At 47.5% G+C, this 16630-nt stretch overlaps 1 protein-coding gene across 2 annotated transcripts in view; it reads left to right on the top strand.

Annotated features, from left to right (window-relative positions):
* PDSS2 (decaprenyl diphosphate synthase subunit 2) overlaps positions 1-16630 on the top strand; it is a 290238-nt gene that overhangs the window by 249607 nt on the left and 24001 nt on the right. For both annotated transcript variants that reach the window (XM_062186574.1, XM_062186573.1), the window contains one exon: positions 6811-6843. In XM_062186574.1, the coding sequence (XP_062042558.1) occupies positions 6811-6843 (33 nt within the window). The remainder of the gene's footprint in view (positions 1-6810; positions 6844-16630) is intronic.

Below are 16630 nucleotides of genomic sequence, written 5' to 3'. Positions count from 1 at the left end.
TTGCTCTGCTAGAAATATGTGTGATAAGTGGCGGATGTTAGAGAAGGGAGGGATAGTTAATATTCCATTCTCCTTAAGGAGACTTTGGGAGTTTATGTAGTTGTTCTCTTTTGGCTTCTGAAGTAAACACACTGACGCACATAGACACCTGCACTGCAAAGCTGGATAGACGCAGGCCAGTCCAGTGATGCACAAATGAATCATGACCTCAGGGGTAGACTGTTGAAAACCTGCATCTTTCACAAGTTACCCAGGTGAGCCCAGTCCCACCAGCCTGGCATTTGGGAACTTCTGGTCTGGCGCAGTACTCTGACTTTACCAATAAGGAAATGGTAAAAATTTTAATGCTATTCAAGGAATTAACCAATTAAGGGCTAGAAATCCTATGGGTTTTTTTTTTTTTTTAAGGTTCATTTATTTATTTACTAATTTGAAAAACAGAGTTCAGTGAGAGGGAGACGCAGAGAGAGCTCTTCCATCTGCTGGTTCATTCCCCAAATGCCTGCAACAGCTGGGTGGATGGCAGGGACCCAAACATCTGATCTCTCTCTTTCTCTATAACTCTGTCTTTCAAATAAATAAATAAATCTTTTAAAAATAAAGATATATATTATAGGCTGGTGCCGTGGCTCACTAGGCTAATCCTCCACCTGCGGTGCCAGCACCCCAGGTTCTAGTCCCAGTCGGGTCGCTGGATTCTGTCCCAGTTGCTCCTCTTCTAGTCCAGCTCTCTGCTGTGGCCCGGGAGTGCAGAGGAGGATGGCCCAAGTCCCTGGGCCCTGCACCTGCATGGGAGACCAGGAGAAGCACCTGGCTCCTGGCTTCAGATTGACACAGTGCTCCAGCCGTAGCAGCCATTTGGGGGGTAAACCAACGGAAGGAAGACCTTTCTCTTTGTCTCTCTCTCTCTCTCACTGTCCAACTCTGCCTATCAAAAAAAAAAAAAAAGTAAAATGGTTTCACAAAACTAGAGTGCCTGAGTTCTTTCTAATTTTTTAAATTTCTTACAGAGGGCTCTTCCATCTGCTCGTTTACTCCCACAATGTCCACAACAGCCAAGGCTGGACCAGGCTGAATCCAGGAATGCTGGATTCAACCTGGGGCAGAATGCTATCAGGGTCTCCTATAAGGGTGGCAGGAGCCCAGGCACTTGCGCCATTCCCTGCCTCCAGTGGTGCACATTAGCAGGAAGCCGGATTGCAAGCAAAGCCAGGACTCAAACCCAAACACTCTAATATGGGATATGGGCGTCCCAAGCCATGTCTTAACTGCTGCTCCAAACACCTGCCCCTATAATGTTTATTAGAATAAAATAAAAAGAGCATTCAAGTGAACTGTGTATCAATATTATAGTCTGTTCATGTTACAGTGGCAGTGGTAATTGTGCTGTCATTTTATGTAAGCTTCTACCCTCTCAGCTTTCAAAACCTTGCAAAACTGACATTGAGCAGATATAGATTGTGTATGTGGCACTTCTCTGTCATCCTCCCCAGCAGTTGGGTGAAAGGGTGGTGGATTGCAAAGTAAAAGGAGAACTTGAGGTTTGAAAGTAGCTTGTGCCTAAGCACAAGTACTTCAGAGCACTGATATTCTCTAAGATGATTCATCTATCATTAAAATATGGGATGGGAAAAATGGTTTTACAAAAATTTGTGATAGGGCTGCTACTGTAGTTGTCCCTATCTGTGAACAGCTTCTTATTCACTCTTATTACCTAAAGAAACTGCTTTTAGATTTGTTTTCATGGGAAAGCTGGGAAGTGGCTCAATATATCCAAAAGGAAAAGTCCACCCTCAGTCACTGTAAATTACATAGCTTCTCCACAGTTCCCTTTGCAGTCTTTTTATTTTTTGTTTTTTAAGATTTATTTATTTATCTGGAAGGCAGAGTTACATAGAAAGAGGAAAGAGAGAGAGAGAGAGAGAGAGAGAGAGGTCCTCCATCCACTGCTTCACTCCCCAGATGACCACAACAACCGAAGCTGCGCCGATCTGAAGCCAGGAGCCAGGCACTTCTTCCAGGTCTCCCACGTGGGTACAGGGGCCCAAGGTCCTGGACCATGCTCTACTGCCTTCCCAGGCCACAGCAGAGAGCTGGATCAGAAGTGGAGCAGCCGAGTCTCCAACCAGCGCCCATGTGGGATGCCTGCACTGAAGGCAGCAGCTTTACTCACTACGCCACAGTGCCAGCCCCAACTTGTAGTCTTAAGATACCAATGTTCCTTAGCCTCCTAGACTTCAGAAAATTTCTTTTTTGATGCTCTTAATAGGCATTGTGTATTAAACACTGAAAAATGAGAGAACGTTGAAAGAGAAAGAATGAAGAGGAGCTGGTTAGGACAAAAATAAAACTGATGGTGAGGAAATGGTAGGTGTGTTTTGAGAATGAGTTGTTTGACAGTTGAAACAGTTCTGTGGGACTGTTTTGTTTCCTTTGTTTTTAATTTTTACTTATTGTCACTTTACTTGAGAGACAGGGAAAGAGGGAGATTTCCCATCCAGTGATTCATTCCCCAAATGCCCACAATGGTCAGCCCTGGACCAGGCCAAAGCCAGGAGCCCCAAACTCAATCCAAGTTTGCCACATGGGTGGCAAGGATCCAAGTACTTAAGCCATCTCCTGCTGCCTCCCAAAGTGTACATTAATAGGAAGCTGGAACTGGTTGCAGGTCTGTGACCCAAACCACGAGAACTCCGATGTGGGATGCAGGCATCTCAAGCAGCATCTTAAGCAGTGCACCAGACACCACCCTGAAGACCCCCAGTCTGCGCTGTGGCTGAGCGGTGCGTAGTAATCAGCAAGAGACAAGGGAAAGGATGAATAACGGGAAAGGTGGAAAACTTGTGACCACAGAATCAGCCTCGATGTCAGATGCCTATTAACCTAAAATGAATTCCGGAGTCAGCTGGGAATATGAGAGCTTTAAGACGAAGCATGCTGTGAACATGTTGCTCCTGAAATTTTTTTTTTTTTTTTTTTTTTGACAGGCAGAGTGGATAGTGAGAGAGAGACAGAGAGAAAGGTCTTCCTTTTGCCGTTGGTTCACCCTCTAATGGCCGCCACGGTAGCGTGCTGCGGCCGGCGCACCGCGCTGATCCGATGGCAGGAGCCAGGTGCTTCTCCTGGTCTCCCATAGGGTGCAGGGCCCAAGGACTTGGGCCATCCTCCACTGCACTCCCTGGCCACAGCAGAGAGCCGGCCTGGAAGAGGGGCAACCGGGACAGGATCGGTGCCCCGACCGGGACTAGAACCCGGTGTGCCGGCGCCACAAGGCAGAGGATTAGCCTAGTGAGCCGCGGCGCCGGCCTCTCCTGAAATTTTTTTTAAAGGTTTATTCATTCATTTGAAAGGAGAGGCAGGGGGAGTGGTCTTCCATCCAGTGACTCACTCCCCATTTGGCTGCAACGGCCGGAGCTGCGCCGATCAGGAGCCAGGAGCTTCTTCTGGGTCTCCCACCTGGGTTCAGAGGCCCAAGGACTTGGGCCATCCTCCACTGCCTTCCCAGGCCACAGCAGAGAGCTGGATCGGAAGTGAAGCAGCCAGGTCTCCAACCGGCGCCCATATGGGGTGCCGGTGCTTTAGGCCAGGGTGTTAACCTGCTGTGCCACAGTGCCAGCCCCAAGCTACTAAAATTTTGGTCACCAGCCATCCTTGGAATAGATGTTCACAGCACCAAGGCCAGGGCATGTTTGTTCAGTATCAGAGTGGCTGGCAGGACCACGAGTTAGCCAGGTAGATGTGTTCAGGGCTCTGTGCCACTCCTACAGAAGTTGCTGACTCGCATTCCTTTTGCTACAATGTGTCTCAGTACTAGGTTCAAACTCTTCTTAGTTCACTTAAATTTTACATCTCTGAAAAACTTTGGAAAACCCTAAATTATTTTTTATTGTGTATTGGTTTCAGAGGACTTTTGTTTCATTGAAAACATTCAAATTGTAATCCTGGAGTGGTTTATGATAGCGCCAACAGCTCTGTATGAGCCATGGCTTGTTGCTAGGTTTTTGTTGTTGTTGTTGTTGTTGTTGTTGTTGTTTTTGACAGGCAGAGTAGACAGTGAGAGAGAGAGACAGAGAGAAAGGTCTTCCTTTTCCATTGGTTCACCCCTCAATGGCCGCTGCGGCCAGTGCACTGCGCTGGTCCGTAGCCAGGAGCCAGGTGTTTCTCCTGGTCTCCCTTCCGGGTGCAGGGCCCAAGGACTTGGGCCATCCTCCACTGCACTCCCGGGCCGCAGCAGAGAGCTGGCCTGGAAGAGGGGCAACCGGGCAGAATCCGGCGCCCCGACCGGGACTAGAACCCGGTGTGCCGACACCGCAGCTGGAGGATTAGCCTATTGAGCCACAGCGTTGCTAGTTTTTTATTATGAAAATAAGAAAAACAAAATGTAGGCTGCTATGGATAAATCTTTAAAGGCTTGTAAATAAGCAAGAAGAGTCAGGACCAATGTTGCAAATGTTCCCTTTCCCTGGCGGAAGTAACCTGCCCATGTTAATCACCTCTATAATGTCAGCTCATGGTCTCAATACCTAACGTGTTGGTTTGTTGAAGGCTCCTGTTCTGAGCAGAGGTGGCAGGAGTTTTAGTCTGAACTCTGCAAAGCACAAGTTGGCCTGACAACAAATGCTAATTCAGTGGTTGTCTCTAATGTGATAAGATTCAGCCTTAACAGTAGGTTAAACCATGGCCTCTGGCACCAGCTTCCCATATGGGTGCTGGTTCATGTCCTGGCTGTTCTCTGCTGATGCACCTGCGAAAGCAGTGGAGTATGGCACAAGGTCTCCCTTGGGCCCCTGTACCCAAGACGAGGCTTCTAGCTCGTGACTTCGGTCTGGCCCAGCCCCAGTTGTTGTGACCATTTAGGGAGTGAACCAGCAGATGGAAGAGCTCTCTGTCTCTCCTTCTCACTCTGTAGCCCTGCCTTTCAAACAAATAGGTAAATCTTTTAAAAAAAAAAAAAAAAGATTTGGCATATAACACATTTGAGAAAATGTGGGGTGTTTTTTTTTGTTTGTTTGTTTGTTTTTTTTAAGATTTATGTATTTGAAAGAGTTACACAGAGAAGGAGAGGCAGAAAGAGAGAAAGAGGTCTTCCATCTGCTGGTTCACTCCCCAGTTGGCTGCAGTGGCTGGAGCTGCACTGATCTGAAGCCAGGAGCCAGGATTTTCCTCTGGGTCTTCCCCACCGGTACAGGGTCCCAAGGCGTTGAGCCATCTCTGCTGTGGCTTTCCCAGGCCACAGCAGAGAAATGGATCAGAAGTGGAGCAGCCAGGACTAGAACCGATAACCATATGGGATGCTGACACTGCCGGTGCCAGCTTTACCCATAGGCCACAGTGCTGGCCCAAGTGTGTTCATTTTAAATTGTGTTTTGTTGCCAACTAAAAATTTTGAAATAAAATTTGACTTCGCAAAGGGTATATTCATTACCTCATCTTTCCTTCCTTGTCCTTATCCCTAGTGTGGGTGGGAGTAGGGATGAAGGCCTTTTGACATAATACAGCATAAGTAAAATTATGCCAAGGGAAGTAAAAAATGATGACAACCCCCCCCACACACACACACACACACACATTGTTTGAAGATTGTGCAGGAGGAAATAAATCATTACAGTAGGGTCACCTGACAGTCACCACATCAACCAAGTTCAAGCATGGCATCAGCAGGACTCGGACTTTTGTGCCTCCTAGTCTGATAAAGTGTGCAGTATTGCACACGGCGTATTCTTGCCAACGTGTTTAACCTAAATCTAAGCAAGCTTCTGCAGACCCAACTTGCAGATTATAAGTGAAACATGGACAAGTTACATGACGCAGTAAGGCGTGGTAAGACAAATTTAAGAAGAGACATTTTATAAGATAGCTGTCCTGGCCTCCTCCAAAAGAAGTTAGTGGCTTTTATTTCCATTTCATGAAAAGTGGGGAGGGACTGGTTTAAATTTAAAAGGCTGAAAAGAGACATAAAAGTCAGATGCAATAGGTGAACCTGGATGAGTTCTGATCTGGGGAAGTTATGAAAGGTATTCTTGGGACAATGGAGGAATGTGAATGTGGGTCATATGTTAGACAATACGGCATTGTTGTCAGTTTTTAAGGTTTAATAGTGGGGCCAGTGCCGTGGCTAAACAGGTTGAAGCCCTGGCCTGCAGCACCAACATCTTTTATGGGCACCAATTCGGGTCCCAGATGCTCCTGCTAATGCATCTGGGAAAGCAGCAGAGGATGACCCAAGTCCTTGGGCTCCTGCACCCACATGGGAGACCTGGAAGAAGCTCCTGGCTTTGGATTGGCTCAGCTCTGGCCATTGCAGCCATTTGGGGGATGAACCAGCAGATGAAAAACCTCTCTCTCTGTCTCTACCTCTCTCTGTAACTCCTTAAAATAAATAAAATAAATCTTTAAATAAAGTTTGATAGTAGTTACATGTAAGTCCTGGGGATACAGAATGGTGTGTGCCACAGCACACGGAGTGAAGCCATTATGGTGTCCACACCTGTGTGGTATAGATGAAATGTGCTCATTGTCCTGTCCTTTCAACTTTCCTGCATGTTAGAATTTTTCAAAATGTTTCAAAAAATTTTTATACCAAAATTAACTTATGTTTTAATTCTACTTTCCCATGAACTTTTATAAGAACTTTTCTATGAACATTTATAAATGGTTCAGTGTGTATGTACATCTACCTATGTGAATATATATAGGTGTGTGTGTGTGTGTGTGTGTATATATATATATAGTCTTTAAGAAGCAAAAGTTACAGAAGCACTAAATAGTTTATAAAGAATGAAATTAATCTTCCCCTCTCTTTTGTTTTAGGCTCAAGAAAAAGGAAGATTAAATTACGCTAAGGTATGTAGATTTTATACATACTACACAGTTTTATACATTTAAATCTGTTGTTTGCTTTTCATTTATATTTGAAAGATCCAAAGAGAATCTTCTCATCTAAAGCGAAGTGGTATTTCCTGTTAAGTGAAAGGCATTAGCAGGGAGAGTAAGGTTCACTGAATATTTAACGTCCTTACTAAGTGCCTGTTCCATTCCAGATACTGTATTAGGAATACAACAGTGAGCCAGAGGAAGTCTTTCACACTATTTATAATGTAGTAGGGAAAATGGATAACTAGTAAACAGCTAAATAGATCCATAATTTATATTATACATGTTACTTGTTACATAATACATAATGTAATGTCAGAAGGTGGTAAGTGCTTTGAAGAAAACTAAACAAGATCACTAAGCATTGTTGAAAGATGCCCATTGCCCATGCCTGGAAGAGAACTTTTAGCTCAGTCAGGTAATGCCTGTGATGCACTGCCCAGGACAGACTCAAACTCTAAAGGGAAGCGTTCTCATATCACCTGCGCAGCTTTGGAAAACACAAGTACCTAGGGCCTACTGCATCAGAGAACAGGGCGGGGCCAAGCTAGAGTGATTTGAAAAAGTCTCCCCACAGCGCCGGCACACCGGGTTCTAGTCCCGGTCGAGGCGCCGGATTCTGCCCGGTTGCCCCTCTTTCAGGCCAGCTCTCTGGTATGGCCCGGGAAGGCAGTGGAGGATGGCCCAAGTGCTTGGGCCCTGCACCCCATGGGAGACCAGGATAAGCACCTGGCTCCTGCCTTTGGATCAGCACAGCGCACTGGCCGCGGCGGCCATTTGGAGGGTGAACCAACGGCAAAAAGGAAGACCTTTCTCTCTGTCTGTCTCTCTCACTGTCCACTCTGCCTGTCAAAAAAATAAAAAAAATAAAAAATAAATGAAAAAGTCTCCCCAGATCATTGTGACACACAGTCCTGCTTTTAAAAAACAAAAACCACTACAGGAGTTGAGATCTCGCACAGTTGGGTCACATTCTGTTTTCCCCTCAGGGGCAAGAGGGATATGTAGCAGGTGCATGGCATGCATACAGCTGCCTGGCTACAGGAGCGCGCCAACCAGCTGATTTATGCAGCAATCAGAAAAATTCAGGGGGGGCAGCACACCTGCACTCCAAAGACAGGCAGGAAGAAATATGACCCAGAAAGGCTCTGCCTGCAGCAGGATGGCAGAAATCCACAAAGACCTCCCTGTCCAGGACCTAGCTCATCACACATGCAAGCACACCCCTGGTGACCCACTGCTGCATCTCCATGGCTCTGACTCCTCTCCTTGCTTGAAACGCAGTGCCTCCTTCTATTTGCCTCACGATCTTATGCCTCTTTCAAGAGCCACTAGGCAACAGAGACACCTCTAAGCCCAGAGGTCCCAAATCTGTCTCTCTTCCTTGGATATCTGCTGAGGCTCATCACACACCCAAGCACAAGCTCTGACCCATCGTAGAGCTTCCCACAGGCATACAAGCCCAGTATGTCTTAAACACAACCCAGCACCCTCCTGGCATCTCTCGTTGTTTTCCGATTGCCTTATCTTTTAGAGCGGTTTTGGGTTCACTGCAAAATAGGGGAAAAGTTGGGAGTCATCACACACACACAGCCACCCCCACCACCAGTATCCTGCACCAGAGCAGTACCTTTGTCTATAGCAACCCGTGAGCCAGCACTGACATGTCCTGCTCACTTGGCGTCCGTGGTTTGTGTTAGGGTTCATCTTGGCACTGTAGCTTGGTCCTTTTTACCTGTTCTCTGTCCTGTTGCTGCCACTGTCAGCCTGCCAGTCAACCCTATGAGGAACTCACCACACGAGAAACTGCACCTACTCCCTCACTCTGTGTGCTTTGGGCAAGCCACATCTGTTTTATATCCTCCATGTTCCTGAGTGCCCCTCCTCTTGACCTCTCTCCCATTGTTCACGTTCACGGTCTTTTCATCTGATCCGCTGAAAAGCTGACTGCTGCCTGGGCTCCCTGCCTGTCTCCTCCCCGCAGCCCCATTACCAGCCAGAGTGTCCACCAACACCACAGATCTGACGGTTTCACTCTCCAGCTCAGCAGCCCGCACGGGCTCCCTGTTGTCTGTGTGGCACATGCAGGACTTGCTTGGGTTGGCATCCATGGAGCAGTGATCACGCCCCCTAGAGGGTTGCCCCTGCTTCCTCACCTATTCCAGCTGCAGCAAAGACCACGACATGGACCGTTTCCATCCCCTGTGCCTCTGCTCTGCTGTCCCCTCTGGAATGCCCTTCCCCCTCTGCTCATCCTAGAAGGTTTAATTTAGCCTCGTCTTCTATAGGAAGTCCTCTGTGACTCCCCAGGCTGGGTTAGGTGCTTTCAGTTCCTTACTCCTATATTATAATGAGCTGTTTATAGAGAGAGCATAAACTGTGAGCTCTTCCAGGGCAGGGGCGGTGTCCATTTTATTCATATACCTGACGCCTCACATAGTACTTGGCACCAGGGAAAATGTTGAGTAAGTGAGCGAGTAAGTGGAGGCTATAAGAAAATAGGAGATGCCTGAAGTAAATTGGAAACATGTAAATGGCAGCAGAAAATCTGGTATCGAGCTTTTGATCTCGGTGAAGGAAGGGAAGGAAAGCTTTGTCGCAGGGTGCAGCCATGCGCAGGACTAGGAAGGCTGCTTAGGAAGGTTGTAATGAACCAGTGTGAAGGTGAAGGCTGGGATGTCACTGCCGGGGTGGAAACAGGCTGAGCACTGATGTTCTTTAGGACTCAAAGAATACCTCTGCGGTTTCTAATTGCAGGCGCACTTGACAATGGAAGAGATTTCCATTGGAAAGGGCACAGAGAAGAGCACCCCAGACCAAGCGTGGCTCTGCCACCAGCTCACTGCAAAATCTGACCCTCAGTCACTTCGTCTCTTTCGCCTTCCCTTACTTTCCTCAGTACAAAGTGAGCAGTTGAGAATAGCCCTGTCCCACTTGCTAAGGCCCATTCCAAATTTAGGAAGAGAGATTTGCCTTTTGTTTTTTTTTTTTTAAGGTTTGTTTTATTTTCATCTCCTTGAAAGTCAGAGCAGCTTCCACTGGTTCACTCCCTAACCAAGGCCGGGTCAGGCCATCTGGCTCTGCCACGTGGGTGGTAGAGACCCAAGTGCTTGGGCCATCATCTGCTGCCTCCCAGGTGCATTAGCAGGAAGCTGGATGGGAAGTCCTGGAGCAGGGACTCAAACTGGCCCTCCAGTAGGGGTTGCGGGAGTCAGGAGCGGCAGCTTCATCTCCTGCACTGAATCTGCTACATAGTCCCAGTCCCTGGGAGGAGACACTCTTATCCTGCACACTGCTGAGGCCAGACGCAGCCTTCACCCACCCAGCCAATGTTACGTTGCCCTTGACCATGTCCAAAGCACTGCGCCCATGCCAGGATGGGCACCGGGAACAAGGCTCAGGCCTTGATGTGTCCGGTAGTCACTCCCCTGCCCTCTTCTGCTTTCCCTCTGAACATTTTCATTTTATTTTATTTTATTTTATTTTATTTTATTTTATTTATTTGAAAGTCAGAGTTACACAGAGAGAGGAGAGGCAGAGAAAGAGAAAGAGAGAGAGGTCTTCTGTCCGCTGGTTTACTCACCAGTTGACTTCAATGACCAGAGCTGCTCCGATCCGAAGCCAGGAGCCAGGAGCTTCCTCCAGGACTCCCACGTGGGTGCAGGGGTCCAAGGACTTGGGCCATCTTCTACTGTTTTCCCAGGCTATAGCAGAGAGCTGGATCAGAAGTGGAGAAGCCGGGTCTCAAACTGGCGCCCATATGGGATGCCGGCACTGCAGGTGGCAGCTCTACCCATTACACCACAGGGCTTGTCATTCTTAACACAGGCTTACCCCCAAGTAACATGGTGGGGAAGATGCAACCTTCCTGTGCTGAGTACCATGGAAATGTCTGCAGGGTGCAGCTCTCAGTGCTGTGTCTCACACAGGATGTTCCAGGCCTTCAGTAACACATCCAGACTCGGGGCCTCCCCACCTCTGCCTGTGCAATCTCACTGCTCATGACACTCACTGTAACCAGTGCAGGCTTCACACTTGGTGACCTGGCTTCTGCTGGGGGTGGGGGAGTGATTGGTAAAATGCTATTTCAAAAACTCAGGGGCTATCAGGAAGCGCTTGTGAGTTATGAAATTATTATGAAATGTATCTGTTGCTGAACATCTCATTATTTCCAAGCAATGAATATTTACTCAAAAGCCACATTTTGCCTGAAAAAAAAAAATCAGATTTCAAGAAACCACAGAACATTATGTTGGTCACGCACTCTGTGGCTTTATTTGCCACCAGGCACATTTTGTCAGCCTCAGCTGCAGGGAAGCAGGGGAGAGCATGGAAGAGGCGATCATTTCAAACCCTGTCCCAGCTGGATCTCCGGGGTGTTTGTCACGTTCAGCCAAACAGTGGTCTGGTCCTCAAACACTCAGATAAGAAATTGAGTTACCTTTTAATTGAGTTCCTGTTGAGATGGACCCTGGATGTGAATGCTTCCCACTGCAGTAGTGCCTTTCGTCGTAAGATAGCAAAGCACTTGACAACTTTTCATTCATTCGGTCTCCCTGCTCTGAAGGTGGTTAAGCCCCCGCACCAGAGTCCCTGCTCCCACTGCCGAAGCTCACCGCTGGGAGGTGGGCAGAGTTGGAAGCTGATTCTCCCTCAGGCACGCCCCATCTGGGGAAACCAGGAACGTCTTCCTGACCTGGGTGAACCTGTGTGGGTCTTGGGAGATGGAAAGTGATTACCTCAGTGAGCAAGACCAAGGCTAATAGCTGTGCGCATGTGCACAGTGCTTTAATTACAGTGATGGTCTGCAGCCCTGGGTGTGTGTGCGCCTCTCAGACCATCGCATGGACTTTCGGCTTTTGGCCCCAAGTACACACAGCTGATGGAGTTGGGCGCTAGAGGGAAGAGTACCACCTACTGCATTGTAGGGAATCTTGGACATGCCTTGGGCCTGGGTGGGGGGAGCCTCTCGGACCACATTCACGCTTGGTTTGCTATGGCAACTAATGTATATGTCCAAAAGAAAACGCCTATGTTGACTACCCGGGCTCAGACAAACGTCTCCAAACGTCTGTGTATTTTCCCCAGCTGGAGCCGAGCGTATGCCTGTAGTTTAGCCTACTGCTACTTGAAATAAGCGTGCTGCTAAAAGACGGAGGCAGATGGTATTTTTACCACTTCAGGCAAAACATGGCACCTATGGTTCGACTTTCTGCAATCTTAATTTTTTAACAGTTAAAATGGCTTGCTTAAATATCTCCATCATAGAAACACAGGCTTTTCTGCAATTTCTTTTTAATAATTGCCTGAGATATACAGATATGAACAAACGTCATTTGGTCAGAAATAGAGCCGTCCAGCACTGTGGACTCTGCCTCCTCTTCATTCTCACACAAGAGCCTAGGACTGTGCCTTAAGTGGGCTTTGGCTTTGGCATTCGCGCTAATTTGGACACAAAGACGGCTTACGATAGCTTGCTTTATATCTAGCTCCGGTCTTTACTATGCATTTCATAGACTTTGCCCCGAAACTCAGTACAGAAAAGTGAATTTTGTGTTTTCTTTAACATCCTGTTATGAGGTTCACGGTAGCACAGAGAATCACTCAGGGTTATACACTCAGTAAAGAAAGCTCTTGCAGGGGCTGGCACTGTGGCATATCCGATGAAGCTGCCTCCCGTGGCACTGGCATCCCATATAGGCGCTGGTTCAGTGTGTGTCCTAACTGCTGCACTTCCAATCCAGCTCTCTGCTATGGCCTGGGAAAAGCAGCAGAAGCTGGCCCAAGTGCCTGGGCCCCTGCACCCACGTGGGAGACCTGAAAGAAACTCTTGGCTTCTGCCTGGCCCAGCCCTGGCTGTTGTGGCCACCTGGGGAGTGAACCAGCAGATGGGAGATTTTTTTTCTCTCTCCCTCTTTCTATCTCTCTCTTCCTCTCCCTCTCTCTGTAACTCTGCCTTTCCAATTTAAAAAAAAAAAAAAAAAAAGGCAAGCTCTTGCAGATGCCAATTCTTTAGGTACCCAGTTCTTCATGAAGCGCATGAGGTATTTTTCAGAAGGGTTTTGACTCCCACTCCCCCAGGCTTGCTGAGGGTTCCGGAGCGGTCCGTTCTGGCCCTGCCCTCCCCTGCCTCTCAGACCGGAGCCTCCAGCAACTGCTGCTCTCCTCTGCCCTCCCCACCCTAGAAGTCCTTGCACATTTTGTTTTATTACAAAATGTATTTGCATAGGGTATGCATTAAAATTCTCTTCCCACCAGCAAACAGTAATGCCCACAGACATTTACATTTGCATGATCACGAATCACCACTTCCTTTTAAGAAGGAAAAAAGGGGGGGGGGGGCTTTCCTTTCTTGTGTTTCTCCTTTCCCAGGTTTGCCCTTTTAGCCATCTCTTCTCGTTATTATACATAGCGGCTGCAACCATTTGGCTGCATACGGAGTCCAAGATTCTACTCTTTAAACCTTGAGTATTGAAATATATTTTTGGTAAACATTATTGTTCTCTCTTTTCAGACAAAGGCAGCCTCCTTTATTTATTTATTTATGTATTTTTGGCAGGCAATTTTTGCCGCCCGCTCTTTCCCATAACCCTAGCTAACTGGCTCTGAGAATTCTTCACATTGGCACATTTAGAGAACAGATGTTGCCATGTTTTCTCTTCCCAGTACCCCTTCCATGGGCAGATGCTGCTTCTCCTACCCTGGGACTGTACGTTACCTCCTTTGGTAAAATATTCCACACACTGTCGTTGTTGACGTGAAGCCACCCTGCTTCCTCCAGCCCCCTGAAGATGTCTTCACACTTAGCATTTCTGTTTGAGTAATAACTGCAGAGACCACATAGATGCGTTGACATTCCCTCCCCTTTCTTGTTCTATAAAGGACTAGTGGTGCAATTAGGTAAGATGTTTATAGCAACATTTAAAGGGAAAAAAATGCAAATACCATTATTATGTGGGTACAACTATGTAAAATTTTATATGCTCCATAAAGACTGGAAGACAACATGTAAAAAATACAAATCAGGGCATTAGTGTTTTAATTAAGAAATAAACTGTACTCTTGAAAGATTTCTGCTTTGTAAGTAGACTTTGATTTGAAGTGGAACTTTCTCGGATTATAACCCAAGCTGGTAAGAATTGAAAAATGGTCTGAAATCATACTTTTATTGACATAACCAGAATTTAATTGTGGGTTCCTAAAGAATTGCTTGCTTCTGTGTCAACAGGCAGAAACGTGTAGTTGGAAAATGTAAATGTTGTGCTCCGTGAATATTTGTGCTGGGCTCTGAAGAGTGGTTGCAGGGCAGAGGCTGACTGCTGAGCAGTCCCTGTGGGTGTCTGTGCGGTGGCCTACCTGCAGGGAGAGGCACTGGGGGTCTCTGCCAGAGCTGTCATCTGGAAGTTCTAGATCCCCCCTCTTGGGGTGGGCATTTGGCACAACAGTTAAGATGCCACTTGGAGTGTCAGTTGTTAAATCAACAACAGGAGTCACTGTGCACGTACTCCCCATGCAGGACCTCTGTCCTTAGTGAGTTGTACTATGAGAATTAACAGTAAAAGTAGTCTTCAAACAGTACTTTATACTTTGTGTGTCTGTATGGGTACAAACTGTTGAAATCTTTACTTAGTATAGAGGTGGTCTTCTGGATATAAAGATAATTAAAAATGAATCTTAATGAAGAATGGGATGGGAGAGGGAGTAGGAGATGGGACAGGAGTGAGGATGGGAGGGCAGATATTGGGGGAAGAACCACTATATTCCTAAAGCTATACCTATGAAATTTATATTTATTTATTTTTTTAATTTTTGACAGGCAGAGTGTTCCGATGGCAGGAGCCAGGTGCTTCTCCTGGTCTCCCATGGGGTGCAGGGCCCAAGGACTTGGGCCATCCTCCACTGCACTCCCTGGCCACAGCAGAGAGCTGGCCTGAAAGAGGGGCAACCGGGACAGGATCGGTGCCCCGACCGGGACTAGAACCCGGTGTGCCGGCGCCGCAAGGCGGAGGATTAGCCTGTTAAGCCACGGCGCCGGCTTGAAATTTATATTTATTAAATAAAACTTTCTAAAAAAAGAAAAAAAGATGCCTCTTCGAACACCTGCACCCCATATCGGAGCACCTAGATACAAGTCCCAGCTGCCCTCCTGATTCCAGCTTTCTGCTAATGCGCGCTCTGGGAGGCAGCAGGTGATGGCTCCAGTACCTGGGTCTCTGTCACTTATGTGAGAGACCTGGACAGAGTTCCTGGCTCCTGGCTTTGGCTTGACGCAGCCCCACTGTGGCTGGCATCTGGGGAGTGAATCAATGGATGGAAGATCTCTCCGTCTCTCTGCTTCTCAAATAAATAAGTCAAAATCTTTTTTTTGTTTGTTTGTTTGTTTTTTTGACAGGCAGAGTGGATAGTGAGAGAGAGAGACAGAGAGAAAGGTCTTCCTTTTTGCCGTTGGTTCACCCCCCAATGGCCGCTGCGGCCGGCTTATCACGCTGATCCGAAGCCAGGAGCCAGGTGCTTCTCCTGGTCTCCCATGCGGGTGCAGGGCCCAAGGACTTGGGCCATCCTCCACTGCCTTCCCGGGCCACAGCAGAGAACTGGCCTGGAAGAGGGGCAACCGGGATAGAATCCGGCGCCCCAACCGGGAATAGAACCCGGTGTGCCGGCGCCGCAAGGCGGAGGATTAGCCTGTTAAGCCACGGCGCCGGCCCAAAATCTTTTCTTTTTAAGATTCATTTTATTTATTTGAAAAACAGAGTTACAGAGAGAGGTGGAGACACACACACACACACAGAGAGGTCTTTCATCTGCTGGTTCACTTCCCAAATGGCTACAACTGCCAGAGCTGAGCCTATCAGAAGCCAGAAGCTTCTTCCAGGTCTCCCACATGGGTGCAGGAGCCCAAGGACTTGGGCCATCTTCCTCTGTTTCCCCAGGTACATTAGCAGAAAGCTGGATCAGAATTAGAGCAGTTGGGATTGGAACCAGCACTCATATGGGATGCTGGTGCTACAGGCCAGGGCTTCAATCCGCTGCGCCACAGCACCAGTCCCATAAGTCAAAAATCTTAAAAAAAAAAAAAAAGGAAGAAAGAATTGAATCATCTTTTAAAACAAACAAATCATGGGCGCTGGATTCTGTCCCAGTTGCTCCTCTTCTGGTCCAGCTCTCTGCTGTGGCCCGGGAGGGCAGTGGAGGATGGCCCAAGTGCTTGGGTCCTGCACCCACATGAGAGACCAGGAAGAGGTACCTGGCTCCTGGCTTCGGATCGGCGTAGCTCCGGCCATTGCGGCCATTTAGGGAGTGGACCATCAGATGGAAGACCTTTCTCTCTGTCTCTCTCTCTCATTGTCTGTAACTCTACCTGTCAAATAAATACATAAATAAATAAAGCAAATCCCCCTACTCCTCATTTCCTTAAAAAATTGGATAAAACCAGTTATTTTTCTTTTGCCAACCATATTTCATGCAAGTGTTTTTTCTTGGAGTAATAATAAATAGAAATCTCCTTAGTCTGTTGTTTTTCAGAACAATTTCTTTTTTTTTGTTTTGTTTTGTTTTGTTGTGTTGTGTTGTTTTGTTTTGTTTTGACAGGCAAAGTGGACAGTGAGAGAGAGAGACAGAGAGAAAGGTCTTCCTTTCCCGTTGGTTCATCCTTCAATGGCCGCTGCGGCCGGTGTGCTGCAGCCGGCACACTGCGCTGATCCGAAGGCAGGAGCCAGGTACTTATCCTGGTCTCCCACGCGGGTGCAGGGCCCAAGCA

This window comes from Lepus europaeus, chromosome 3, assembly GCF_033115175.1.
Source record: "Lepus europaeus isolate LE1 chromosome 3, mLepTim1.pri, whole genome shotgun sequence".
Taxonomy (NCBI): domain Eukaryota; kingdom Metazoa; phylum Chordata; class Mammalia; order Lagomorpha; family Leporidae; genus Lepus; species Lepus europaeus.
This window is presented reverse-complemented; position numbering and strand designations above follow the sequence as displayed.